This window comes from Chaetura pelagica, unplaced genomic scaffold (assembly GCF_000747805.2).
Source record: "Chaetura pelagica isolate M959 unplaced genomic scaffold, ChaPel_1.0 scaffold520, whole genome shotgun sequence".
Taxonomy (NCBI): domain Eukaryota; kingdom Metazoa; phylum Chordata; class Aves; order Apodiformes; family Apodidae; genus Chaetura; species Chaetura pelagica.
In genome coordinates, this window is record NW_009951812.1 from 341,868 (window position 1) to 368,591 (window position 26,724).

The 26,724-nt window shown below is 44.2% G+C and overlaps 1 protein-coding gene across 2 annotated transcripts in view; it reads right to left on the reverse strand.

The window, feature by feature from the left end:
* MAP3K3 (mitogen-activated protein kinase kinase kinase 3) overlaps positions 1–23,434 on the reverse strand; it is a 34,394-nt gene extending 10,960 nt beyond the window's left edge. The window contains exons 1-11 of one of the 2 annotated variants that reach the window (XM_010008075.1): positions 23,319–23,434; positions 22,490–22,579; positions 19,024–19,064; positions 15,978–16,077; positions 14,547–14,660; positions 10,204–10,324; positions 4,573–4,706; positions 3,471–3,544; positions 1,874–1,941; positions 1,573–1,665; positions 424–615 (exon numbers count right to left, since the gene is read on the reverse strand). In XM_010008075.1, the coding sequence (XP_010006377.1) occupies positions 424–615; positions 1,573–1,665; positions 1,874–1,941; positions 3,471–3,544; positions 4,573–4,706; positions 10,204–10,324; positions 14,547–14,660; positions 15,978–16,077; positions 19,024–19,064; positions 22,490–22,579; positions 23,319–23,414 (1,123 nt within the window). In that variant the 5' untranslated portion in view covers positions 23,415–23,434. The remainder of the gene's footprint in view (positions 1–423; positions 616–1,572; positions 1,666–1,873; positions 1,942–3,470; positions 3,545–4,572; positions 4,707–10,203; positions 10,325–14,546; positions 14,661–15,977; positions 16,078–19,023; positions 19,065–22,489; positions 22,580–23,318) is intronic. The other variant, XM_010008081.1, reaches the window with a different exon arrangement.
* Between the last annotated feature and the right edge of the window lie 3,290 nt (positions 23,435–26,724).

Here is a 26,724-nt window from a genome sequence, read left to right on the forward strand (position 1 = left end):
CCAGGTTGCTCCAAGCCCCATCCAACCTGCCCTTCAACACTGCCAGGGATGGGGCAGCCACAGGTTCCCTGGGCAACCTGGGCCAGGCTCTCCCCACCCTCATAGCAAAGAATTCCCTCCTCATGTCTCACCTCAATCTCCCCTCCTTCAGCTTAAAATGGTTCCCCCTTGTCTCCTCACTACAAGCCCTTGTAAAAAGGCCCTCTCCAGCTTTCCTGTAGGAATGCTTGCTAAAGGAAAGCCCAGATTCTTAGAAGAGAACCTGTCACATAGGTGGGACCAGTCTCAACGCATGGAATGACATGCTTTTGAACAGCTTGCTATACTCAAGCTCTGCTAAAATATCGGGTCTGGAGCTCATCCCTAGAAGCCTTTCTTGCCCCTAGCCCCAGCAGGCCTTTCCCAGGGGATCACCAGGCTCACATTTGGTGGGAATGTTCCTCTCCTGCACCCCGAGGGCGTTCTCGCTGTCCGCGCTCCGCAGGCGCCCCCGGGGGTCCAGGTACTGCAAGGCCAGGCCCAGGTTTTCCCCGTTGGTGCTTAAGGAACGACTGGAAGGGACCAAGGTGAAAAGATTCCCTTGGTGACGCCGTATCCTGGGAAATGTCCTCCTGCCTGCAGGATATAAAAAGGGAAAATTCATCAACAACCTGCTTACAAGTGGAAAGCGATGGTTGGAGATGGAGCAACGAAGAGAAGGGAGAGAAAACAACATGGTCTGGACTGATCCCAGGGAACAGAATCTTCTGCCCAACCAAGTGCAAAAATGTAACAGTTCAGGGCTAATGCTGCTTGAGTTCAGTGCAGCTTTGGATCACTCCCAAAGGAGATGGGAGAGCACACTTTGTAATGGCCTCATTTCAGTGCTGAAAGATCTCAACTTGCCTTCCAAAGCAAAAATCCTGGCCACGCCAGGAGCTCCAGAATGACTTTCTAGATAATGTGTCAGGATTTGCAAATAAAAGCCATAAACAAAGATGGTGACTACTTGCAGCTCTTAAGTAACTTTGATAAATTAATCTGCATAAAGCCACCTGTTGAGCTGAGACATTATTCTTTAAGTCACTGGTATATTAAAAAGATCCAGAAGCAAGTTTGCATTGTGAGTTAGCAAAGCATAATAAATCCCCGAGGGAGGAACCCACTGTATATGACCAAGGGTAATGACAATGTCCACTGCTCAGCCTGGATATTCCCAGAAAGGACAAAGTAAACCAGGAATTACCAACAGCTCTTGTGGGGTGCTATGAAAATCACAGAATTCCAGCCTGGTTTGGGTTGGAATGGACCTTAAAGATCATCTAGATCCAACCCCCTGCATGGGCAGGGACACCTCCCACCAGCCCAGGCTGCTCCAAGCCCCATCCAACCTGCCCTTCAACACTGCCAGGGATGGGGCAGCCACAGCTTCCCTGGGCAACCTGGGCCAGGGTCTCACCACCCTCACAGAGAAGAATTCCTCCTTCAGGGTAGCATTAACTCCAGCACTAACTGCAAGGACTCGCCCCTGGAGGTTACTATTGCCTCACCTTCCTCTTTGAGGCTGGGATGGAAAGTCTGAGGACAACTTACCATCGTTGTAGTCTTTGTGTTGCATGGAGACGTTGTAGCGCCGAGGGTAGGTCCCACCTTTCCCAGCTTTGTCATAGATCTGGTTCTCCCGGTCTGGAAGGAGATGGAAAGAGAGAAGTGAGGCCCCTTCCAAGAGTACACGTTCCAAGGACAGAGCTTTTTTGTAGGCAGAGGTGAGTAATAAATAACTCCAGAGCTTTTCTACCAACATGGACTTTATACAACCCCAGCAAGAATGGAGGGGAGCCAAAGAGCAGGGAATGTCTGGATCAAATGATCTTTATACTGGACACTGACATACCTGAGAATTCCTGTCTATTATCAGGAAAGCTTTGTGCCCTTGACATCCGTGACTTCCGAAAAGAAGGACTATTAAAGAAAGAAGGCAAGAGTAAGTGTTGCTGTCTAGGAGAGAGAAACCTACAAGGACTTCAAACACAAGCCAATATATTTGCACATCAGTCATGGTGATTCTCCAACCCGTGTCCCTGCAATCATTTCACGCTACTTCTGCAAAGCTGAAGTCAGGCTAAGCCCCAGCAAACCAAACTGGTTTCCAACATGGGCAGTCATCCTTTCTGTCCAGTTTGTGCCATTTATTCAGCAGTTCTGCAGCCTCTGGTTTGAGATCCAGTGCCACATTCAGCCACGTGAAGTGGGAGGTTAAAATCAAGGCAAAGAGGACAAGCAGAACAAGGTTCTGCTTGAGCACAGTGCTCAGAGAATTGGGATCACTGTCCCAGGTGCTTTATCCTGAGGGTTAAGAGTTCCTGTCATGAAAACCTCCACACGTTTTCCCCTCTATGAGCAGCAGATGAGCATAAACACAAGCATTGCTTCTAACACTGAACTCTTGCACTTCTCCCCAAAAAGCAGGACCCCTCAGGCAAGCCCCTTGTTTGGCAGGAGACCTTTAACATGTCTGGAGAAGTTACACAAACTCCATCTGTGCCAAAGCCATGGTATTTGCCCTGGTGTTTTTTTGTTAACCAGTGAAAATGCAGTGAGTCTGACAGAGCTTCCAGAGAGCTTCCTTCCTACCTCACAAAGCACACCAGCTTCCCCAGATGATGCTCACTCCTATCAGGAAAAAGCAGGAAGGCTTTTCACCCCGTCTTCCACTTAGGGCAGGGAAAGGGGGGAGGACAGGTAACAAATTAGCAGCATCCTCACCCCCAAATAAGGAACACACAGGTTAACTCCAAGTGCTCCCTTCTAACTCCGTAAACTGGAGGAAGTGAATGGCTTCAAAACCAAACCTCAAGTGCATGACATAAAAGCACACACTACCTCCAGAAATCAGCTTGGAGGAACCTTAAAAACCTGCTGAAACCAAACACTGCAGGTGCTGGGAAGCCCTGGTTGCTATTCAGTAGAACCCGGGGCTGCCCACCAACACCTCAAGCAACACCAACAGCAAAGAAAGGAAAGAAAAAGTTATAGAGCATCAAACTATGATAAACTCTTAATCAAAGGAAGAGCCCCCCTATTTACCTTTGGAGTTCATGCTAGGTCTTGCAAGATACAGGAACCTCATGTAATGATAGATTTCTGTAACCTTATCATAGGTTGGTGTTGGTTTTTTTGTTAATGCCCAAGCAGAGCCTTGTCTAAAAGAGATTTAAATACCCTGCAGGCAGATGTTCTCACAGTCCAGGCTCCACTAGAACTCAGTATTTCTAACACAGCACCATTCTGTTGGTGCATGGTTTTGCCAGAGAAGAAAACAGCCTGAAGATGGAGTTAATTCTTTCTAAAAAATGTACTGTGATATAGGTAGGATATCAGTTCCTATTTCTCTCCAAGGAAATGCATGAGATGGAAACCAGACTTTTGGGTAAGTACAACTGGCATTTTGATTTCAGCACAGAAGCTCCTACCAGCTTGTACATTTGTACCTGTCTGCTGACCTGTCCAAGGACTGACAGCTTCCTGACACAGAGTTCTCAGCACTGCTTAAAGGGTCCAGCATCTGCAACACAAAAGAAATCCCATGGCAACATCAGTTCAGTCTAAAGCCTAAAAGAGGCTCTGTAATAGGATCAGAGTCCACTACTGCTTCCCTGGAGTCCAGGTGAGGAGGGGTGTCTAAAGCTATTTAGAATGTACATTTTTCCTTTCTCTCTCACAGAAATTGTTAAGGACACACCAATATTGAGACATTACTTTAGGTATTGAAGGACTTTGCTGTGAAAAAAGAAAGTTCAAGTCAGCCTTATGCTGTGTTTTGATCCCAGCTGACTTGGGATCAGGAACAGAGTCTCTGCTAGTGCTCCTGCTTTGCTGCCTCCACCTGCATGTTGCTCTTTGGCCTTATTTCCTCCTTTTTTGAATGGAGAGACCAGGTTCAAATGCAAAAGGGTCACATGGACCTTGGAATAGGAAACCTGAGCCTACATGTGTCCTGCACACCAAACCTGCTCATTCAGAGGTGGAAAGACAATGCCCAACATGCATGGTAACTGCTTCTGGCAGCCCAACAAAGGCTTTCCACTTGCACAGCTACTAACAAGTTTGAAGCATAGTTTCAATGAACAGAGCAGTAGCAGTAGGTGCTGATGCAACTACAGTTAGTGAGTATTCTGAGAGGGATAATCATAAAATGGCTTGGGTTGGAAGGGACCTTAAAGATAATCTAGATCCAACCCCCTGCATGGGCAGGGACACCTCCCACCAGACCAGGTTGCTCCAAGCCCCATCCAACCTGCCCTTCAACACTGCCAGGGATGGGGCAGCCACAGCTTCCCTGGGCAACCTGGGCCAGGGTCTCACCACCCTCACAGCAAAGAATTTCCTCCTCATGTCTCACCTAAATCTCCCTCTTCCAGTTTTAATCCATCTCCCTCATCCCATCCCTCCTTGCCCTTGTCCCAAGTCCCTCCCCAGCTTTCCTGGAGCCCCTTCAGGCACTGGAAGGTGCTCTAAGGACTCCCAAGATCGCCCAGAGAGCAGCAGCAAGTTCCTTTGGACTTCTTTTTCCAACCTAATGTTCATACTTACACACTGCTCATGGGTTTCTGGGATGAACTCCCCTTCACTATTGATGCTGGTGTAGGAGCCCTGCCGGGCAATGCGCTGCTGCCTCTCTGGAACATACCCAGGAGGGGGGGAACTTCGGCCTGTGTTCTGGGAACCTGGGCCAGAAAGAAGGACATTTTTGTTATTTATGTTTCCTGAAATAAGACTGCACACAGATGTACACAAACCCCAAATATTTCTAATGCCAGACCATGTCAAAAACCAAACCATCCAGTGAGCGTCTGTGCTGCCATTTTGGGCATGACAAGATTCTTGGAGAAGCTCCTAGCAGAGCAGTTACTACTTCTAACCTCTTCTACTCAACTTCCTGAGCATAATTTCAGTATCTCAGGGAAGGCAGAGGTCTCCAGCAATCCCTGGATTTGGCCATGAACTTCACTGCTCATCTCCACTAAACAAAACACTTGTCAGGGCAAACAATCTTCTGTCTTGATGATAAGTTTGCCTCAACTGGTATCATCTACCTTGAGTGGCAGCACCACTCCTGCAGTCCTCATCAGCTGAGCTAATTATATTCATGCTGAGCAATTTCAATCTCACACAGGAGCACTGTTACCTTTGTAAATAACCCCAAAAATTCTGTTTTGCTGGGTGAAAAAATGAAACTGTAGGTCCAGTTTGGGCAAACACACATGGAGGTCAACTCTGCAATTAATTAGATGAGATGAGGAGATGGCCAGAGAATGTTCAGGGACTAACAGATGAGGAAAACATCTTACTTATCTGTAAGGGGCACTACCTAAGGAGTTCCCGTTGTGGTCTCTACTGAGAGAAACTTCACCCCTAGGCTTTATTTTTTCTTTGCAGATCTCAAAGATGACGACACTTGAGAAACAGGCAGACACACAACCCCTTTTTCCAGTGACCTGTCCACCTGCAGCTCCCACCAACTCACACTGGGAGCTCCAAGAAATGCTGTGGTCCAGCCAATCTACTCAAGGTCACCCAAGAAGTCAGGGACAGTGTTTGAAGATCAGCTCTCACACTCTGCTCTCCACAATGCTGTGTTTAATTAACTGTGTGTACTCAGGTGCTATGAAAGATGGGTAAAGATCAGCAGATACTGTCCCAAGGAAAATATTTTCTGCAGAAGTGACTGTAATAAAGAGTGAAAGGAAACATCAGCAGAAGCTGAGAACCAGAGCACACACCTTTCAGAGGACTGCAGAAGGAAAAAAACCCCAGTTCTGGCTTGGCTTAGAGCACATGGAGGGTGAAAAAAATCATCTGCTGCTGAGAGGTACCTGGTGAGACCATAGCTCAAATCCTGGGGTCAGTTCTGGGCCCCTCAGCACAAGAACAACATCGAGGAGCTGAAGCATGTCCTGGGGAAGGGTCTGAGGAGGGGCAGCTGAGGGAGCTGGGGGTGTCTAGCCTGGAGACAAGAAGGAGACCTGATGTCCTGAGGAGGTTGGAGCCAGGGAGGTAGGTCTCTTCTCCCAAGGAACAAGTGATGGAACAAGAGGTAACAGCCTCAAGTTGTGCCAGGGGAGGTTTAGATTGGACCTTGGGAACCATTTCTTTACTGAAAGAGGGGTCAGGCACTGGAACAGGTTTCTCAGGGCAGTGGTTGGGACACCATCTCTGGAGGTGTTAAAAAAACGTGCACGTAGCACTTCAGGCCACGGTTTAGTGGCCACGGTGCTGCGGGTTGATGGTTGGACCTGATGATCTCAGGTCTTTTCCAATCTGAACGATTCTATGATTTTCCAAGCAGCTCCACGGGGCTGGTGTGACTTTACGTGAGATAAACACGTGGAGATAAACAAGCCAGTGTGCTCAGGGGCTGCCCCTGAGCCCCGGGCTTCTGTCTTGATGATAAGTTTGCCTCAACTGGTATCATCTACCTTGAGTGGCAGCACCACTCCTGCAGTCCTCATCAGCTGAGCTAATCATGCTGAGCAATTTCAATCTCACACAGGAGCACTGTTACCTTTGTAAATAACCCCAAAAATTCTGTTTTGCTGGGTGAAAAAATGAAACTGTAGGTCCAGTTTGGGCAAACACACATGGAGGTCAACTCTGCAATTAATTAGATGAGATGAGGAGATGGCCAGAGAATGTTCAGGGACTAACAGATGAGGAAAACATCTTACTTATCTGTAAGGGGCACTACCTAAGGAGTTCCCGTTGTGGTCTCTACTGAGAGAAACTTCACCCCTAGGCTTTATTTTTTCTTTGCAGATCTCAAAGATGACGACACTTGAGAAACAGGCAGACACACAACCCCTTTTTCCAGTGACCTGTCCACCTGCAGCTCCCACCAACTCACACTGGGAGCTCCAAGAAATGCTGTGGTCCAGCCAATCTACTCAAGGTCACCCAAGAAGTCAGGGACAGTGTTTGAAGATCAGCTCTCACACTCTGCTCTCCACAATGCTGTGTTTAATTAACTGTGTGTACTCAGGTGCTATGAAAGATGGGTAAAGATCAGCAGATACTGTCCCAAGGAAAATATTTTCTGCAGAAGTGACTGTAATAAAGAGTGAAAGGAAACATCAGCAGAAGCTGAGAACCAGAGCACACACCTTTCAGAGGACTGCAGAAGGAAAAAAACCCCAGTTCTGGCTTGGCTTAGAGCACATGGAGGGTGAAAAAAATCATCTGCTGCTGAGAGGTACCTGGTGAGACCATAGCTCAAATCCTGGGGTCAGTTCTGGGCCCCTCAGCACAAGAACAACATCGAGGAGCTGAAGCATGTCCTGGGGAAGGGTCTGAGGAGGGGCAGCTGAGGGAGCTGGGGGTGTCTAGCCTGGAGACAAGAAGGAGACCTGATGTCCTGAGGAGGTTGGAGCCAGGGAGGTAGGTCTCTTCTCCCAAGGAACAAGTGATGGAACAAGAGGTAACAGCCTCAAGTTGTGCCAGGGGAGGTTTAGATTGGACCTTGGGAACCATTTCTTTACTGAAAGAGGGGTCAGGCACTGGAACAGGTTTCTCAGGGCAGTGGTTGGGACACCATCTCTGGAGGTGTTAAAAAAACGTGCACGTAGCACTTCAGGCCACGGTTTAGTGGCCACGGTGCTGCGGGTTGATGGTTGGACCTGATGATCTCAGAGGTCTTTTCCAATCTGAACGATTCTATGATTTTCCAAGCAGCTCCACGGGGCTGGTGTGACTTTACGTGAGATAAACACGTGGAGATAAACAAGCCAGTGTGCTCAGGGGCTGCCCCTGAGCCCCGGGCAAAACTCTTTCCGACACGATGCCAGGGCGGCCAGAGGGAGCCCAAGTCCTGCTGGCACCAGCCCAGCTCCTATTGTGGAAGGGCCACCAGGACTGGCAGGAAAAGGAAGTCGGCACTAAATCAATGGATATCAAAGGAAGTGAGTGGAAAAAACACAAGTGCTGCCAGAATGCTGAGCAACTTTTTTTTTTTTTTTTTTTTAAAAGAAAAGATCTTTACTTCCAAACTTTTGAGCTGGTGACAACAGGCCTGAGGGTTGTCCACTTCAGAAGACAGGAACTGCCCAGATGTACCTCCTGCATGCAAAGAAGTTGTGTTGGACACTGCAGGACTGCCTGACTGCAGGGAAGTCTCTGTGCCTGAAACACTAGGAAATGTTCCTTTTCCAAATCAAAGAGAGGAAAAGAGAAGGAAGAAGAAATTGATTCAAGACTTGAGTTTTTGCCAAACTCCTGTCAGAGCTCTGACAGAACTGGAACTCTTCTGGATCTCCTGATAATGTACCACTGTGGTACTTTTTGAACACGTTCAGAAAATAAAACCAGTGCTCTCTTGAAGGATGAATGACAGGCTAACCAGGAAGCATCCATAAGCTCAGATAGGAGGAAAGAGTCTGTATAACTGGGATACAGAAGAGGCCCCATATTACTACACAGTTTCCCCACAACAGACACTCAGCACAGCCTGTTAGCTTTGGCATCATTATTTGGATACCTCAGAGTGCCAATAAAGGAGATTTATTTTTTTTTGCACATAAAATAGTGTTGGCATTGGATTTTTCTGTGAAAAAAGAAACGTGGTGTTCAGGCATGTATGGATACTGCTGCCTTCTTCATAGGACCAAGGAATGCTGCTCTTTTTATGCATATTAAGTTTAAGTTAGAATGTATGGGAACACTTTTTGTCCCAGTTTCCCTCACGTACTTCATGAGCTTTCAGCACTTCTTTGTTTGTTTGCTACTTCAGAAAAGCAAACTGTACAAAAGAGGATCAGCAGACACTAGACAGGGTACAAATAGGTTTGCTAGACAAGTCTAGTATGGACAACTACTGGTTTAGTCCCCAGGTCCTTCTCTACTGAGCTTAACTCTCCTTATTACCTGTGGTCAGAACAGTGTGGGATCTGACTCTGGTTCAGACCCCCCCAGTAAGGAGACTGGCTGTTCCCGTTCAATCAAATTTATTATTTGGCACTAAGATTGCACTGCAAAGACTGATCTAAAACCCTCTAATGATCATGTCTCAAGTTTACACAGTTAATGAAACCAGAGCACTCCTCTTCCACAGAGGGAGCTGGTTTAGGACGTGGAAACAAAACAACTCTGATATACCCAGCTCCTCATAGGGCCCTCGTGATTTGCAGCACCTGCCATCTGAAACATTAGGTCTGACAAGCCCTAAAATAGCTGTCGTAACAGACACAACCATCCTCTGCTACTGTTTCCAGCAACATTTAGCTCTTCTCACTTCTCAAGCAAAAGACATTTATACAAAACACCATCCCAGGCTCCAGCCCTCATGTTGCAGAACCTGGTTGTTCTTCCACTCTTTGTGCTCTAGGTTGCTCTTCCACTGCTCACTGAATTTCACACCAAACCCTCATGTTGCAGAACCTGGTTGTTGTTCCCCTTCTTCCAGCTCTTCCACTGCTCACTGAATTTCACACCAAGGAACCAGATTCTAAGCCACAGAGTTTTGGGTTTGCTTTTTTTTTCTTTTCTTTTTTTTGGACCCAAAAGCCTTGGAAGCAGTTTCAGATGTTTTAGTTTTTCATATAAAAAGTTGACAGCTTTGAGTATCCTTTGACCACAGATTTAAATAGCACTGCAGAGTTAGGGAGTTACAACACAGAAACTGGGACAAATCTACCAGAGACAAAAGTAATTAAAAAATTACAGGAGTCTTACAGGACCCTTTTCACTAAACATGAGCTCACTAAGCTAGCAGAAAGGTTAGGGAACTCAGTCTGCAGAGCACTGGTTAGATGTGCAGTGGCAATTCCTGTGCTACTAGTGATATTCTTGATTACAGGAGTGAGGAGATTCTAAAAGCCAACGTTAAAATAATAAGACTAATAAAAAAAAAAAGTCACAACTAGGTTTCATGAACTGAAATTGCCAATCTAAATAAAAAGCTTAATGGACATGTAAGCTTTCCAAATTTCTAACCTCAATGAACCTGGCTTTAGGACATCCCCTTAGGCAGCCCCTCAGCTGTTCAACAACTTAGCAAGGAACTTAGAAACAGTCTATTATAAACATATTAAAAGGTTTTAAAAATGAGCTGCCTTGTCCTGGAATTACCTTTCAATTTCTCATGGCTTTTATAAATGCTATACCATAAACAATAGTGACCAGAAGACAGGTTTCCCAAAGCAAAGATAAGCAGAAATGGCAAAAAATACTCACTGACAGACAGGTGCCTACTTCTGGGTTCTGGCTGCTGATAGGGTGTGTTCACATCCCCCACAGACTGGGAAGTTTTAATCCTGACTTGTTTGGGCAGTCCAGAATGGGGTGAAGAACTGGTCTGTTGGGCAAAATGAAAAAAATGAGAGAAAATGAGACTGAGGAGCTCAACCAGTCTGGCCACAGTTTCAAAAAGATGATGTTTAGTAGCAAGAAAGTAGCTGAGAAACAGCTCTAGAGCCTCCAATCTTACAGAGCACAAAGAAGTGAAAAAGCAAGCTTTGTCATCATGGTGTACACCAGGAGTCAAGCAGCTAGAGCATGCTGCCCTCCTGCCCCAGACTGAAGGCAGGATTTATGAGTCTCAATGTTTGTCTTCCACCAGCAGCCACCTCTGAAGCCAACCAACCACTCACTGAGACCAGCCCATGGAAGAACCTACAGCTTTTCTCTCACCCATTTTGGCCAGCAGAGGTAAATTACAAATCTTTCACTCTACCAGAAGCAGTTAAATAGCAAGTAGACTCCCCACAGTCTTTAAAAAGTTACCTGACAATTTAGAAAATGAGTTGTAGAGAGTTTAAGAGGACAAAGAATTTGGAGATGCCTGTGCTGCTTTTATTCCCTGAACTTCAACAGACATGATGGAGGAGAACCACTGCCCTCCTCGTGCAGCTACACACAGCTCTGCCATGAGAAACTGCAAGGCCACTTCAGAGGGTGCTCACTTGGAAAGATCTGGACTGCAGCTCCAGGCAGCTGAACCCTCTGTGCTTTCCATGGATCTCCTCAGGAACATGGGTTCTTAACACAGGACTGAGCAGGACACCAGCACCCTGAGGATCAGGCACTAAAGCCTGAACATATGAAATAATGTGACTTCCAACCTCCCCCATGCACATGAGAACCTACTCATGCCAAAGTGGATGCTCAGTACTAGTGACACTTTCAATTATAAGCTCCTTGTCCCAAAGTACCTAGTTTTACAAGGGTATTTAACAGCCCCTTTATCTTGTGTGCTACAGAATTTAACTACTGCTTGTAAAACATTTACTTTATTGAGATGAGCACAACTAAAGAGACCCTGAGGAAATTAACTCTGCCTTCATAAAATCATTTGAATATGACTGGCAAATAAGGTGTTAGGCAATCAAACAAGTAAAGAATAGCTGCTCATTTAATAAGCACTTACCCTTGCACAGAGTAAGGAGGGAGCCTGATTAAAATGACAAAGTCTAGCATGAATATATTCATGGCAGCTGAGTGAAGGGTGCAGAGGTCACACCATTTCTGTGGACATTTCTAGCTTTACTACCCCAGGTGTTCAACTTAGCCAGCTCTTCCCATTAGTTTCTCAACACAAAGAAAGGGCTGATAACACAAGTGAGTTGCTTGATCAAAGAAGCCCAAAGGAGGCACAGGAAGATGCACAAGAAAATCAACATCAAGGCTATTCACAAACACAGGCTCTCAGCATTAGGCATGTGGTTAACTGTAAAGTTAATTTGCTTTATTTACATTTTGGTGCCAAAGTCATGGCATTACCTTTTCCATCCCCATAAAAAAAAAAAAAAAAAAGAAAAAAGAGAACAACCAAAACAAAATCTGCATCCTGGACTTCAGGAAAAAGGACATTTCTAGCTTTACTACCCCAGGTGTTCAACTTAGCCAGCTCTTCCCATTAGTTTCTCAACACAAAGAAAGGGCTGATAACACAAGTGAGTTGCTTGATCAAAGAAGCCCAAAGGAGGCACAGGAAGATGCACAAGAAAATCAACATCAAGGCTATTCACAAACACAGGCTCTCAGCATTAGGCATGTGGTTAACTGTAAAGTTAATTTGCTTTATTTACATTTTGGTGCCAAAGTCATGGCATTACCTTTTCCATCCCCATAAAAAAAAAAAAAAAAAAGAAAAAAGGGCACAACCAAAACAAAATCTGCATCCTGTACTTCAGGAAAAATCATGCTTCCCTCAGTGGGATGAGATCATGCAGCCAAGAAACCTCCTTCAGACTACTGGGCTTCTGTTTTATCACATGAAGGGCTCTCCCTCCTGTCAGGCACCTCTGAGCTGGAGAGGAAGTTGGAGGAGAGGGGGGAAACAGTGGCACTTACTGAAGACTTTGCTGTTTGTTTCTGCTTTGAGCAAAAGAGGAAAAAACAGGTAATAAAAGGACAACAGCACAGCACAGGCTGTTGGCTGGGGCAGGGATGAGAGTTACTGAGTGTTCGGCTCATGTAAAGCTTAGATAGGATCACTGACCATCTGATTTGCAGTCTGAAGACACTGAAATGAGTAGAAGGCTGTAAAAGGGGACTGTTTGACTGTCTTATACCAAAAGTTGAGGCCACCTTTTACAGACTATTTCCTGACAACACAGAACAAAGTCTGCCTAGGCCAGGTCAGCCTCAAGGCCTTCGTGCCAAGTATTGTCTTTGGAACAGCCAGGAACAAATGCTCAGGGAAAGGGACATGACAAGGAACAGCATCATCCCCTCCTACACCTTCCCAGCTTTTGGCATCCAGTCATTTGGGAAAGGGCTATTAACAATCCTGAAGGTCTCTGTATTTCAATTAACATGGGTTGTCAAATTTAAAAAATTGCAAAAAGTACCTTGCAGTCCTCCTGACAATTCCAAGAATGACAGGTGTGATTATTTCAAGAGTTTGAGCTCCCAGCCTGCAGAACTGGAAGAGGGATGAACATCCAAGATTGATACAGAGCAGCCAGGACAGAGCAGCTTTTTGTGTCACACTTTTGGAATTTGCAAATCATATATCTAAGATATCAAGGTCAAAGTATCAAAGCTACATGACATTAATACTGAAAAAAAGACACTGGTTGAGTGAGCAAAGTTCTCCAGTCACAGATCAGGAATAAGGAAAACTTTGACCCTTTTTGCCCTCTTCAACTCACAGTTCACCCCTCTGCCCAAAATAGGCAGTTTTGGGAGCTTAACCTCAAGAATTCTTTCTCTTGTTATGATCTTTTCTGCTGCAAACTGCAAAAACAACCACTGCCACAGCCAGTCATGGTATGGGAAAGTGAACCAAGACACAATCAAATTCATCTTAGGTGTGAATACACCATGATCAGCTAAAAGCAACTTGGTTTCTACAGAGCAAGGCTGTGATGCATTGAGCTACAGAACTGAAAAATCATCAGGAGCTGTCCTTAGGCTTCTCATCCAGGAAATAAAGTGCTAATAGCTTGTCTTCAAGGACAACCTGTGCTTCCCTAAAGGCAAGATAATTACACACACTTTCAGCACTGTGCTATTAATCAAAGGTAAAAAAAAGCTCTCTGAACCAAAGTTATTAAGTGTTTTCTGAATACAGTCATTGGGTGCTTGATATAAAATGGCCTTCACATTACAGCTCAGAAAGCTGCAATGTTTTAGTCCCTCAAGAGCTGCAAAAGCCAAAGGGGGGGCAAAAAAAAGAAAGAAAAAAGAGCTACCTATAGCCAAAGCAAAGAAGATAAACATAAGCATTTGTGCCTGTGAAGAGTGATTTTACCAATTTCTGGTATTCTCAGACAAGGCTACCATCACATTTCAGAGATTTAAGGGAAAAAACCATCATTTTGATGCAGTTCCAGAAGTTGTTACCTACATGGTTTCTGTCCTGAGACAGCAATAATATTCTAAGGCTTTTCACATTAGAGCTTCGGTCTAAGAGATCTACTGCTTTATCCAGGTCATCTTGGTTTTTCAAAGGAATAGAGAGCTGCAAAATAAAGAACAGGGGAAAAAAAAAATCATTAGAAAAGCCAGAAAACCTAAGTCTACTTCCCAAAGAGGTATTGAAACAAGCATTAGAAAAAGGAAAATACTACAGAGCAAGGCTGTGATGCATTGAGCTACAGAACTGAAAAATCATCAGGAGCTGTCCTTAGGCTTCTCATCCAGGAAATAAAGTGCTAATAGCTTGTCTTCAAGGACAACCTGTGCTTCCCTAAAGGCAAGATAATTACACACACTTTCAGCACTGTGCTATTAATCAAAGGTAAAAAAAAGCTCTCTGAACCAAAGTTATTAAGTGTTTTCTGAATACAGTCATTGGGTGCTTGATATAAAATGGCCTTCACATTACAGCTCAGAAAGCTGCAATGTTTTAGTCCCTCAAGAGCTGCAAAAGCCAAAGGGGGGGCAAAAAAAAGAAAGAAAAAAGAGCTACCTATAGCTAAGCCAAAGCAAAGAAGATAAACATAAGCATTTGTGCCTGTGAAGAGTGATTTTACCAATTTCTGGTATTCTCAGACAAGGCTACCATCACATTTCAGAGATTTAAGGGAAAAAACCATCATTTTGATGCAGTTCCAGAAGTTGTTACCTACATGGTTTCTGTCCTGAGACAGCAATAATATTCTAAGGCTTTTCACATTAGAGCTTCGGTCTAAGAGATCTACTGCTTTATCCAGGTCATCTTGGTTTTTCAAAGGAATAGAGAGCTGCAAAATAAAGAACAGGGGAAAAAAAAAATCATTAGAAAAGCCAGAAAACCTAAGTCTACTTCCCAAAGAGGTATTGAAACAAGCATTAGAAAAAGGAAAATAAATAAGGAGATAAGAGAGAATTCTGGTGGCTCAATTACTGCCCATATTTCATTACAATATTGTCTTGCTGTCCTTCTTAACAAGGTTTTCCTCCCACACCACCAGAGGAATGGCTGATCCTCTGCAAATTTCTCTACAGCACCATCCACAAGCCTATTCATCACTACCTGAATTTGCTGCTTGCAAGGAACAAGTCAGAGTGAGGCCCCTGAGTCCCTGATGAGAACACTGTCTCACAGAATTTCTGAATTCAGATTTAATGATCATCTGAAAATTTGATTTCAGCTGGAGACTAATACAAAGATTAAGACTTTAGAAGAGGGAATCAAAGAACTGAAGAGGGAATCAAAGAACTATTTCAAACTTACTACTAAGACCCCATGAAATTATGCTCAGAAACCCTCTATTCTACAGCCCAAACACATCCCAAAATGTGAATGTTATTAACAGTGAGGAACACCTCTCATTTTTGTCCCTCTCTTCCTGGTAAATGGGGTTCTGCATCTCTTTTGTTAGGGATGTGGCCTGGTGAGAGGGCAACACCACAACAAACAAATTAAGGAAAAGCAAGAGTGCCCAGAGTGAGAAAGCCAACAGAATACTGCAGATTATTACCACAGACTACCCAGTTCCTCAGAGAAAACTTCTATTCTCCAGGTCACTTCCTTGCAGAACTGGCAGTGCCTACAGCCCCCCTACAGCACCTCACACAGGGCTTCCCTGTTCTCCAGCTCCCCTTGGTCACATCACCTGCAATGAGCAGGAAGTGTTGCAGCCAGCAGGAGATAAATGTATTAATGGATGGGTGGCTCCTGCTGGTCAGCAATAAAAAACCACAAACCATTCTGACTTTGCTATTGGGCAGCCAAAAACATGGCTCTGGGACTACCTTGCAGGCCTCAGGCTATCTAGACATTGGCCTGCAATAGTTGTTTTCAACAGTCAAAATACTTCAAAACCTTTTTTGTACTTCCCCAAGAGAGTCTGAGTTTCCCAAACAACACCAGCAGAAGGAAGCAAGGTGCTGATGTTTGTACACCACCCACAGCAGTAAATGCTGTGTCAGTATCAGCACCTTTTCCTCCGGAGCAGAATGATTCAACTACAGCTTGACTTAGAGGGAAAAACTGGAAATGTTATTTAAGAGCACGGAATTTGGGATGTGAAAGGGAGGTGTTCCATGTTCTGAGCACTGAGAAGGATGCTCTGTACCTCATTGTTCATGTAGTGGAGATCCAAGGGCTGACCAAAGGCTGTTTTCACTTTCTGCTGCACGTCTTCATAGCGCACGGGACGGACAAACGGGATAATTCTGGAATGAAACAGTCATTGATTGAACTCAGAGATACTCTGGGCAATGCAATCAAATTAGATGGCTGAGCCATTAAAACCACATTTGAAGGCTCTCCTTTCATCCTCAAGCAGGTAGTGAACCTTTCTGATTTGATGTTAATTATTTTAGTAAGGATTCTTGATCTCTGATCCGTTTCCAAATGCAATCTTCACCTGAAGGTTCCAAGTCCCTGGATAGAAAAGTATCCTTTACTGAATAAACTTCTTTTACATAACAGGATACAAATCTCCTCTGCACTTTAAAGAATACTGCCTCAGGCACAACCCAGAAACAAACACATCCAGTGAGAGCTGATTTAAAGCTGCAGGAGCCCCAAAGAACAAAAAAATCATTAAAGTACCCCAGTGTCTGAACTCACAACTCCTTCAAAATTTCCAAAACCTATTCCAGTTGAAAGGCTTCAACAAACATTTCCACAGCAGAGTTAGTCCTGAACTCCTGCAGGAAGGCACCAGAAGGTGGACACGAGAACACTTTCCATCTCCCTGCTACACAAGGCCCAGATGGTTGGTTGTTCCTGCCTTGGGGCTCCTGCAACCAGACTTCTCACCATCTGCTTCCACGGACCAGGAGACCACACCACCAGCAAGTGGAACAGAGTCTCAGGGACACAGTTGACAGCCACCATCCTTCTGAAAGCCTTCAGACCACCTGGATAGCTGCTCACCCCACTGCTGCACTTGGAAAGAACTCTGCTTGGGCACAGCTGAAATGCTGCTCATGATTATTAGCATCACTTAACAATTTTGCCATCAGGTAGAATTAGGAAGACTTGAGTGGATCACAGCAAAGCTAGACTCATCTTGCTTATGGGGCAACTCTCTGAGCTCAGTGGAACCCCAAAACACCTCTGGGGAAGCTCACGGGACTTTGTGCTGACCCCATGCTTTGGATAGAAGGCTTCATTTCCAAAATGTCCATCCAGGCTGCTTCACCAGCACTTGTTTTCCTTTCATGCTGCACAGCCTTTGTTTCAAATAGCTCTACTGTTAGCTGGCCAACCCAGCCCCTTCCCAGGAAGGGTTCATCTTGCCACCAGACCTACAACATTCAGCTAGTTAGAAATAATTGTCCTTGTTAAAAAGCAGCCCACAAGAACATTTTCTACGTATTCCTAAGAAACCCATCCATGAAGTTACAGGACCCTGGCACCACGCAAATGTAATTTAGCTCTCACTTGAGCTGAAGTCCCTTATAAAGGCTTCCATTCTCCACTCCATGCCTTAAAAAGCAGAGCTGTTCTCAGGTGCCACCAATTCTATTAGTTTAAAAACTCTGTGCACTCTCCTAACCCAAAATCAGGACTGCAGGGTTTAAGGAGCCCATTCCTGCCTGACCACCTTGAATATTTGTGGTTAGATCTGGCAGCTCCTTTGAAACCCAGCACACACACTTACATTCTCAGAGCAAGCTTGCTGTCTGTAACTGCACACCACTTGGGGTGCAGGGAATTCAGGAGAGTGTAACTGCATAATTAGACTAACACACAATCGACCTTTTCATTTTAATGTTACTTCAGGAAAAAAAAAACCCACAACCTCACACAACAAACAACCACCTTTCTTCTCCTCTCAGCTCTGTGCCACCTGAGATGCACTCAGGCAGAAGATGACAGGGCTGTGGTGACAAGATCTGGATTCTGAGTTACCTTGTCCTAACACGGTGTCACAAGACATGGTGACATGTCACACAGGGGCTCTGTTGTAGCCCACACAATGCCTGGGACACAAGAGGGTGCTGAGGAGATCTGGCTGACAAAGGCAGCAGCAGGTCCCACCTATGATTGCTTTTCAAATTTCTCTCTGAGTACCAGAAGTCAAGCTGTTTTGTTGTGGGTTTTTTTTAGTGACAGAATTCACTATTGGTGAATGAAACCATTGAATTGTTGAGGGAGACTTTTCAAATTATTCTCTACTTCCTGCTTTACCAACCAAGAATGCTCTTCCATTTTACAAAAAAAAACAAACGACCCTAAATCTGGTAAAAGAGGAGGCTTGAGGAGCTTAAGCAGCTCAGCCAGTCACCTTTGCTATTACCAGGCTGTTAGCACTACTACCTACAACTTCCACTGTTGTACAACTAACACTAAATGTGCATTTTATCATGATCACGTTGAAAGTTCTGTCTGAGATGGGAGAAACCAAAGGATTCTCACAGGATGTCTGTGAAAAATAGCATAAATTAATGCTTACAAACCAATTAATTTCCTCCAAAAAGAAACTGGATCATAACATCAAGATCCCCTTTTTCCCCTCAGTGAGAACTCAAGAACTTGGAGTCTTCCTGTATGTTCACTGAACAGCTATAAAATGACCCAAAGTCCTTCTCAATTAGATGGCAGGTAAGTGACTAACTGTGAAATGTTTGACCAATTTTACCTGCTGGAAACAACCCTGCAAACACTGAAAATGCTAATTTAATTAGTTGTTACTTTTGAAATGAAAGTGTCTCAAACCCAAGTATCAGAGAAAGTAGCATGGAAACTTTTAGACAATTAAAAAAATTATCTTTCCTTGATGTATCTGCTGCTCAGTCACAGCAAGACAGTGACAAAGAGAGAAATCAGAAAAGAATGACACTAATTTCACCAGTTTCATTTAGTTTTAGTTAAAGGAAACAAATAGAGAAGATAGATCAAGTAAAACTATCAGGCTGAATTTTTTCCAGCTTGGACAGTTTTTTAAATATTCCTGCTACTCACTTTCAAAGAGATATTATAGAAACAAATAAAATTTATGACACAATGATTTTTAAAAATAGCCACATTGTGTATGACCCGTTGGCTGTTGCCTTTACTTTTCATTCTGGAACAAGGAGAGTGAAGCCAACAAAATATTTAACCTAAATGACTAGTGGCTAAGTTATTCTACTAAGCAAAAATAAAAGCAGGGAAGACAGACTCACCTTCTTTCCCCATTATGTTCAAACTTGATCCTTACATCATTCTGCAGGAGAAAGGACAAAAGGTTAGTTCACAATAACACATCATAGCAGAGAAATGGATCAGATTATTGTTTTTAAGGCCCAAACACAAAGGAGGTCAATTTGTGATTGCCCCAGGCATCAACTCCTCACAAGGCTAACCAGAAGAGAATAAATCTGTTAACTTCCTCCACAGAAGCTGAAGAAAACTGAGGGAAACGTGGCTGATAAAAGAACACAGCACCATGAGGAATGGAGAAACTGCTAAAGAAGAAAGAGAAGGAAAGGGGTGAAAACTAAGTTGTGATTTTTATTGCTTGTCAGGTAAACAGAGGACACTGAAATATATTTTAACTAGAAAGTGTCCAGCTCTGGAGTCCTCAACACAAGAGGGTCATGGACATATTAGAACAAGTCCAGAGGAGGCCATAATGATGCTCTGAGGGCTGGAGCAGCTCTGCCCTGGAGCCAGGCTGGGAGAGTTGGGGTGTTCAGCCTGGAGAAGAGAAGGCTCCAGGGAGACCTTAGAGCAGCTTCCAGTGCCTGAAGGGGCTCCAGGAAAGCTGGGGAGGGGCTTTTGATAAGGACAGGGAGTGAGAGGACAAGGGGGAAGGGATTAAAACTGGAAGAGGAGAGATTGAGATTAAACATTAAGAAGAAGTTCTGTACTATGAGGGTGGTGAGACACTGGAACAGGTTGCCCAGGGAAGCTGTGGGAGCTCCACCCCTGGAAGCATTCAAGGTCAGGCTTGATGAGACTCTAAGCAACCTGGTTGAGTTAAAAAGGTCCCTGCTCACTGCAGGGAGGTTGGACTAGATGACCTCTAAAGGTCCCTTCCAACCCCACACATCCTATATTTTAATAAGGAAAATGAATCCATTTTAACCAGGCATGGCAGAAATCTGGAACTGAGGCCAACTGCATATCCACCTGAACTGGATTCCTGCTTTCTCAAAGCCAGTATGTCTTCCTCCATGGCATTAAAAGAGAGACACAGGGCATGTGCTACACTCTTTATCCTTCAGACACAGACTACATCTCTGCTTTTGCATAAATGCAGCCCCTGAAACTCAAACTGTGATGTTCCAAACAGGTTAGCTGTGTGTCATTTTTGCAAGTGCAGAGGGGTCATCATCCACATGTGGGAGATGGTGGAAAGCACTGGCTGCACAACCTGTGCACTAGGAACTCAGAAGATGCTCTCTGGCACAGAAGAGTCAACATGCTGAACTTTCAACTCTGGAGATCAAAGTTCAAATCCCAATTTAGGTCACAACGATAAAAATAAAAGGGAAAAAAAAAATCTGCTCTGATAAGACTGCATCATTTCTGCTGCACAATTTCTGTGATTGGAATAGATTAAGCCATCTGTGAAAGCCTCAGACAATAGGCAATCATACATCTAGGAACTTCAAAAAAATGGGGCCAGGAAATGCTCTTTAGCTGGAGGAAGTATCTGGCAGGCCCAGTGGTCAAGAATGCAGTTCAAAGGGACCCAGGCAATTGCTGCTTGGACACAGAATTCCTGCTCCACTAACTGCAGGACCAGAATGGATCATGACAAATGAGCTTCCCAGTTGTCTGCAGGTGGGACATTTATACCTAACTTCACCAAAGGTGTTTTCTCAGATGTGAGAAGAGAAATAATTTACTCTAAAATGACACCAAAATGAAGCAAATTCCAGAGAATTTATTTTAATTGAATGGTAAAGGAAAAATGCAACAGCCAGCCTAGGAATAAGATGTCCAGCAGCAAACTACTGATGGAACAGATGTTTCTTAGGGATAACTGGTGGAGGCATGATCCCTTATATCAGGGATCTTCAGGGAAGGAAATCTGTCCTAAGTAGCTCTAAGGGAACTAAACAGGACTGGTGGAATTAAATGGAATGAAAGGAATTTTTCAGATTCAGTTTCTGACTTCAAGATGTGCTCCAGGCCACGAAACACCTAAGTGACAAAGCTCTCATCAGTTGAAATTAGGTGATACTAAAAGATCTTCAGGGCCCTCTGGAAACCTTTCAACTCACTGATACCTAAGGCAACTAAACTGCCTCCCTCAATGGTCCTGCACACTTGAAAACATGTAATTTGTGACAAAGGGAAAGGGGAGGCTAGAATTTGGCATCTGTCTCCAGATGATTTTTCCAAAAGGATCAGGCACTGACCATTTGTGTCTATTTTTCAAAGATCTAAGAAAAGATACTCAAAGTGATCTTCATGTCTGCATTTCAGAAAGAAACTAAAGGACTTCAACATCTACTGGTGTTCCCTTTGAAAGCAGTGAACCTATTGCCTATATAAAGCAATTTTCAAAGCAACTCACATAAACTGTCCTAAGAGATGAGGAAGAAATCATATCCAAGTTTGGTGCTTTAGTGTTGCAGCTCTGTGATGTGGTACCATAAATAACAATTAGAGATTTTGGGTTCAGACATCTCTGAATTTGCATTTCAAAGTGATTTGGAAAGGATTTGGTATCACTCCATCTACAGATTCCTCCAGCACGTTTAAGGAAATCCCAGATCCCAGCTGAACAAGGAGATTATGAGCAGACAAAGCATAAGGAAGACACATACATGAACTTTAAAGCCTGCCCCAAAATGCTTAAGCCTGTAATAAGGATAGAACTGGAAAGAGTTATTTTACTGACTTGGGAAACTTCTGTTAACGTTAGTCTGACCGTAAGTAACTTGATTTAATTTTTAAAGACAGTAACAGACAAAGAGTTCTTAACTGAAATAGGTGCTTTTGCATTCAAGTATTTTATCCAAATCACAGAATCCCAGACTGCTTTGGGTTGGAAGGGACCTTAAAGATCATCTAGATCCAACCCCCCCTGCATGGGCAGGGACACCTCCCACCAGCCCAGGTTGCTCCAAGCCCCATCCAACCTGCCCTTCAACACTGCCAGGGATGGGGCAGCCACAGCTTCCCTGGGCAACCTGGGCCAGGCTCTCACCACCCTCATACTAGAAGGACACTGCCCCTGCTCAGACACCTCCAACAGCCTTTTTGACTGAAGCAAGTTTATCAGCTGCACCAAATCCATCCCTTTCAGACAATGCCCTTCACTGTTCTTCTTGGATCAACTTCAGCTTGACTACTTTTAATCAGGATCCTCTTTCACGTGAAGTCTGAATCATGTGAAGATGAGGCCAGCACCAGTTCATCCCCTAGCAGACTGCCTTATGCAGCTTTAACCTGCATTAGCCTCTGCACCAGAAATGGAAATAAGTTTCCTTTTCATCCTCATGCTTCTCAGTTCCCTGCTTTGCATTTAAAGCATTATTTCCACTACAATGAAAAGTGCATCATACAGAATCAGTAAAGAAAAGCTTTCCTGGCCTCTCACACCTGCTTAAATGAATTCTATAAAGCTCACTACACACAACTTGAAAACATGCCCCTGATTTTTCATGTCTAATATTGAAACCAGTTTCTTACCGGGATTTTCTTCTCTTCCACTGCAGAGGCACACTGGTTTGTTATTGCAGGGCTGCCCAAGAGGGGTGGACTGCTGGCATTGTGTTTCTTCTTTAAATAAGTAATTAAAAAAAAAAAAAAAAAGGTAATAGGACTGTGAAACCAAAAAAAACCCCAACCACTCAGCAAACTCTTCAGCTAATCTTCACAGATCAAACCCCATCATAAACGTGTGTGGGAGGAAGGCAGGATACTGAGATGTTGCAAATTATCAAAACTGCATCCTCCCTACTCCATAAAGGTAAGGAAATAGCAAAGTAACCATGTTACTCTGTCCCTTCTGCCTTGAGGTAATGATTTCACAGAATTGTCGTGGTTGGAAAGGACCTCTGAGACCACAGAGTCCAACCATCAACACAAACAAACAAACACCACCACAGACACATACCCCACCAAAAAATACCCATCAAATAAAAAAAGACACACGCAACAAAAAAACCCAAAAAACAAAACCCTAACCTTGGCCACTAGAGCATGCTCTGAAGTGCCACATCCACATGTTTGTTGAACACCTCCAGGGATGGTGACTCCACCACTTCCTTGGCCAGGCTGTTCCAGGGCCTGACCACTTTTTCAGTATAGAAATTCTTCCTAATAACCAATTTAAACCTCCCTTGGCTAAACTTCAGGCCATTCCCTCTGGTCCTGTTGTTATTCACTTGGGAGAAGAGGGCAACACACACCTCTCTACAACCTCCTTTCAGGTAGTTGTAGAGGGCAATGAGGTCTCCCCTCAGCCTCCTTTTCTTCAGACTAAAAGATTTCAAGTCCTCACTAAATGGCCTCTTACCTGTTTGTTGGAGTGAGCAGTGTCTTTATTCTTCATAGTATCATACCCAGTCAGTCTGTGACGCCGGCCCATCTGGAGTGCTACCAGGTCCTTCATGATGGATTTCAAGGCCTCTTGTTCATCTGTGATGCACAAGAATTTTAGTATCAACCATAACACTTCTGAACTTGTTTCCCACTGCCTCACAGAAAGACAATCCTGCTTAAGATCTTTACAAATACACTGTCACTTCATTTAGTCACAAAAAGCCCTCGGTCAATCTTGACTCATGAAGCAGGGAGAAGACAGATACATTTTAAGTCACTTGTACAAAGTAACAAAAGGATCAACTTCAAAATAATTATCCCCAGCCCCTGGTGCTGTTGAAACCACTTGCCAACAAACAGTGCAACTTGGACAGATTTGCTAGATCATCACAGGTCATGTAGGAAGGGCAAATTGACGTGCTTCTGCCAAGGAAAACCTGGTAAGAATCTGTTCTTTCCAATTTTATATCCTGTTAACTTAAAATTCTTGCTTGCTAGTGGAACAAGCCACAGCCAGTAGGAAGAAAAATTAAAATCTGGACAAAGAGTCATCTTGGAGTATCTGGGAATACAAATCCCCCTGATTTCCCCAAGACATTCCTCTCTCCCCCCAAAACAAGCTAATGGAACAAAGTTCAAACCATTTCAGGAGACTTCAAGATCTACTGAACAGAATCAAATCACACAGCTGAAGAACAGTGCCTGCTGGCATCCTGCAGCACATTAAGTCCAAGGCTACTTGCAAATGCAGGGAAATAAAAAACACACACTGAAATATTTCTTACACATTCTAGTGACTTGAAAATTACTTTCTGAGGCTAAGATTCCTAATGTCACCAATTTAAAGTGTTCTTCCCTTGCGTGCTTGTTTTGAGGACAGACGAACTTGAGCAGAACTTTGCGTGAAGCCTAGAAAACACACATGAAAAAAGGAGGGGAATGCAGAGTAGCTGGGCCTACGGGAAGTAAGAAAGTGCTGCTGAAAATAATCCTTTACTTTTTCAAACATAACAATCCTACACTTCCAGGTACTGCAAAAGGGACTCATGAAGTTTGGAACTTTGGTTCCAAACAGGACTGCCTGGCCACTCTGCTCCTGGGCACCTTCCCACCACACAATCTTGACTCATGAAGCAGGGAGAAGACAGATACATTTTAAGTCACTTGTACAAAGTAACAAAAGGATCAACTTCAAAATAATTATCCCCAGCCCCTGGTGCTGTTGAAACCACTTGCCAACAAACAGTGCAACTTGGACAGATTTGCTAGATCATCACAGGTCATGTAGGAAGGGCAAATTGACGTGCTTCTGCCAAGGAAAACCTGGTAAGAATCTGTTCTTTCCAATTTTATATCCTGTTAACTTAAAATTCTTGCTTGCTAGTGGAACAAGCCACAGCCAGTAGGAAGAAAAATTAAAATCTGGACAAAGAGTCATCTTGGAGTATCTGGGAATACAAATCCCCCTGATTTCCCCAAGACATTCCTCTCTCCCCCCAAAACAAGCTAATGGAACAAAGTTCAAACCATTTCAGGAGACTTCAAGATCTACTGAACAGAATCAAATCACACAGCTGAAGAACAGTGCCTGCTGGCATCCTGCAGCACATTAAGTCCAAGGCTACTTGCAAATGCAGGGAAATAAAAAACACACATTGAAATATTTCTTACACATTCTAGTGACTTGAAAATTACTTTCTGAGGCTAAGATTCCTAATGTCACCAATTTAAAGTGTTCTTCCCTTGCGTGCTTGTTTTGAGGACAGACGAACTTGAGCAGAACTTTGCGTGAAGCCTAGAAAACACACATGAAAAAAGGAGGGGAATGCAGAGTAGCTGGGCCTACGGGAAGTAAGAAAGTGCTGCTGAAAATAATCCTTTACTTTTTCAAACATAACAATCCTACACTTCCAGGTACTGCAAAAGGGACTCATGAAGTTTGGAACTTTGGTTCCAAACAGGACTGCCTGGCCACTCTGCTCCTGGGCACCGTGCCACCACACAGCAAAGCAGCACCAGATGCTGCCAGGCTGAGGTGCTGCTGCTGCCAGTCCTGCCTCTTGGGTGGCTGAGCTGCTGCCTCACATGGCAAGGCTCAAGGGTTTTTAGAATGGTTTGGGTTGGAGGAGACATTAAAAATAATGTAGCCACAACCCCCTGCATGGGCAGGGACACCTCCCACCAGCCCAGGCTGCTCCAAGCCCCATCCAACCTGCCCTTCAACACTGCCAGGGATGGGGCAGCCACAGCTTCCCTGGGCAACCTGGGCCAGAGTCTCACCACTCTTAGAGTGAAGAATTTCCCCCTCATGTCCAACCTAAATCTCCCTCTTCCAGTTTTAATCCATTCCCCCTTGTCCTCTCCCTCCCTGCCCTTGTCCTAAGACTCTCCCCAGCTTTCCTGGAGCCCCTTCAGGCACTGGAAGGTGCTTTAAGGTCTCCCCAGAGCCTTCTCTTCTCAGGCTGAACACCCCAACTCTCCCAGCCTGTCTTGACAGGAGAGGTGCTCCAGCCCTTGGACCATCTTCACACTCTGTGTTTGAATTGAAAAAAGCACTTTTGAAGCTGACTTTTAAATAACTGACACTTGATTTTAAGAATCCAGAATGGCTACACACTTGGTTCTCCACTCATGGCACTGAGTTGGATGGGTAATGGCTCCCATTTGGAAGTGCTGTCCAAGGAACAGCTGCTGTACATTACATGATGGACTGTCTCACCATCTGCATTTCTCTGTACAAGGGACTCATTGGGACTATTTGTTTCTTCAATTTCACGTTATGCATTTGCTCCTGAGTGTCTCTCAAAGAAGCCAGCTTATGTTTTATGCAGAAGTCTGGGTTCATAATTAATCAATGTCTGAATAACAAACTAGATTTTCGCAATGCTCAAAGATGACAGATGTGGAACACATACAGCTCCTCAAGCACGCAGGGAGGGAATGCTACCAACATTCTGAAGGAAAAAAGGGGGAAAAGATACCTATTTGAAGGGGGCAACACCTAAAGAGCTCCCAGTCAGAACAAAAGTCACAATAACATGATTGGTACAAGCAGTCGTTTCTGCCCAGGTCTGCTTTAGCTTTCTGAAGGCACCAAACACCAGAACAGAGGTAGTTCCACAACAGACTTCACTGTTGTTTCACACAGAACCAACAAGCACAGGCCAGACTATAGAGGTGAATGGAACCAAATCTCCCAATGCATTAGCAGAAGGTGTTAATGAGAGTAAAAATCTTTAAAAAAAGGAGAGCAGAGCAGTGAAAATAAAGTTATTTGAAAAAAATCAACACAACAGACCCAAATCAAAACCCACCAAATCTCTGCTGTCCAAGACAAGCCAAATGAGACAATAACTACATTGTGGAAGTGGAGAAGAGAG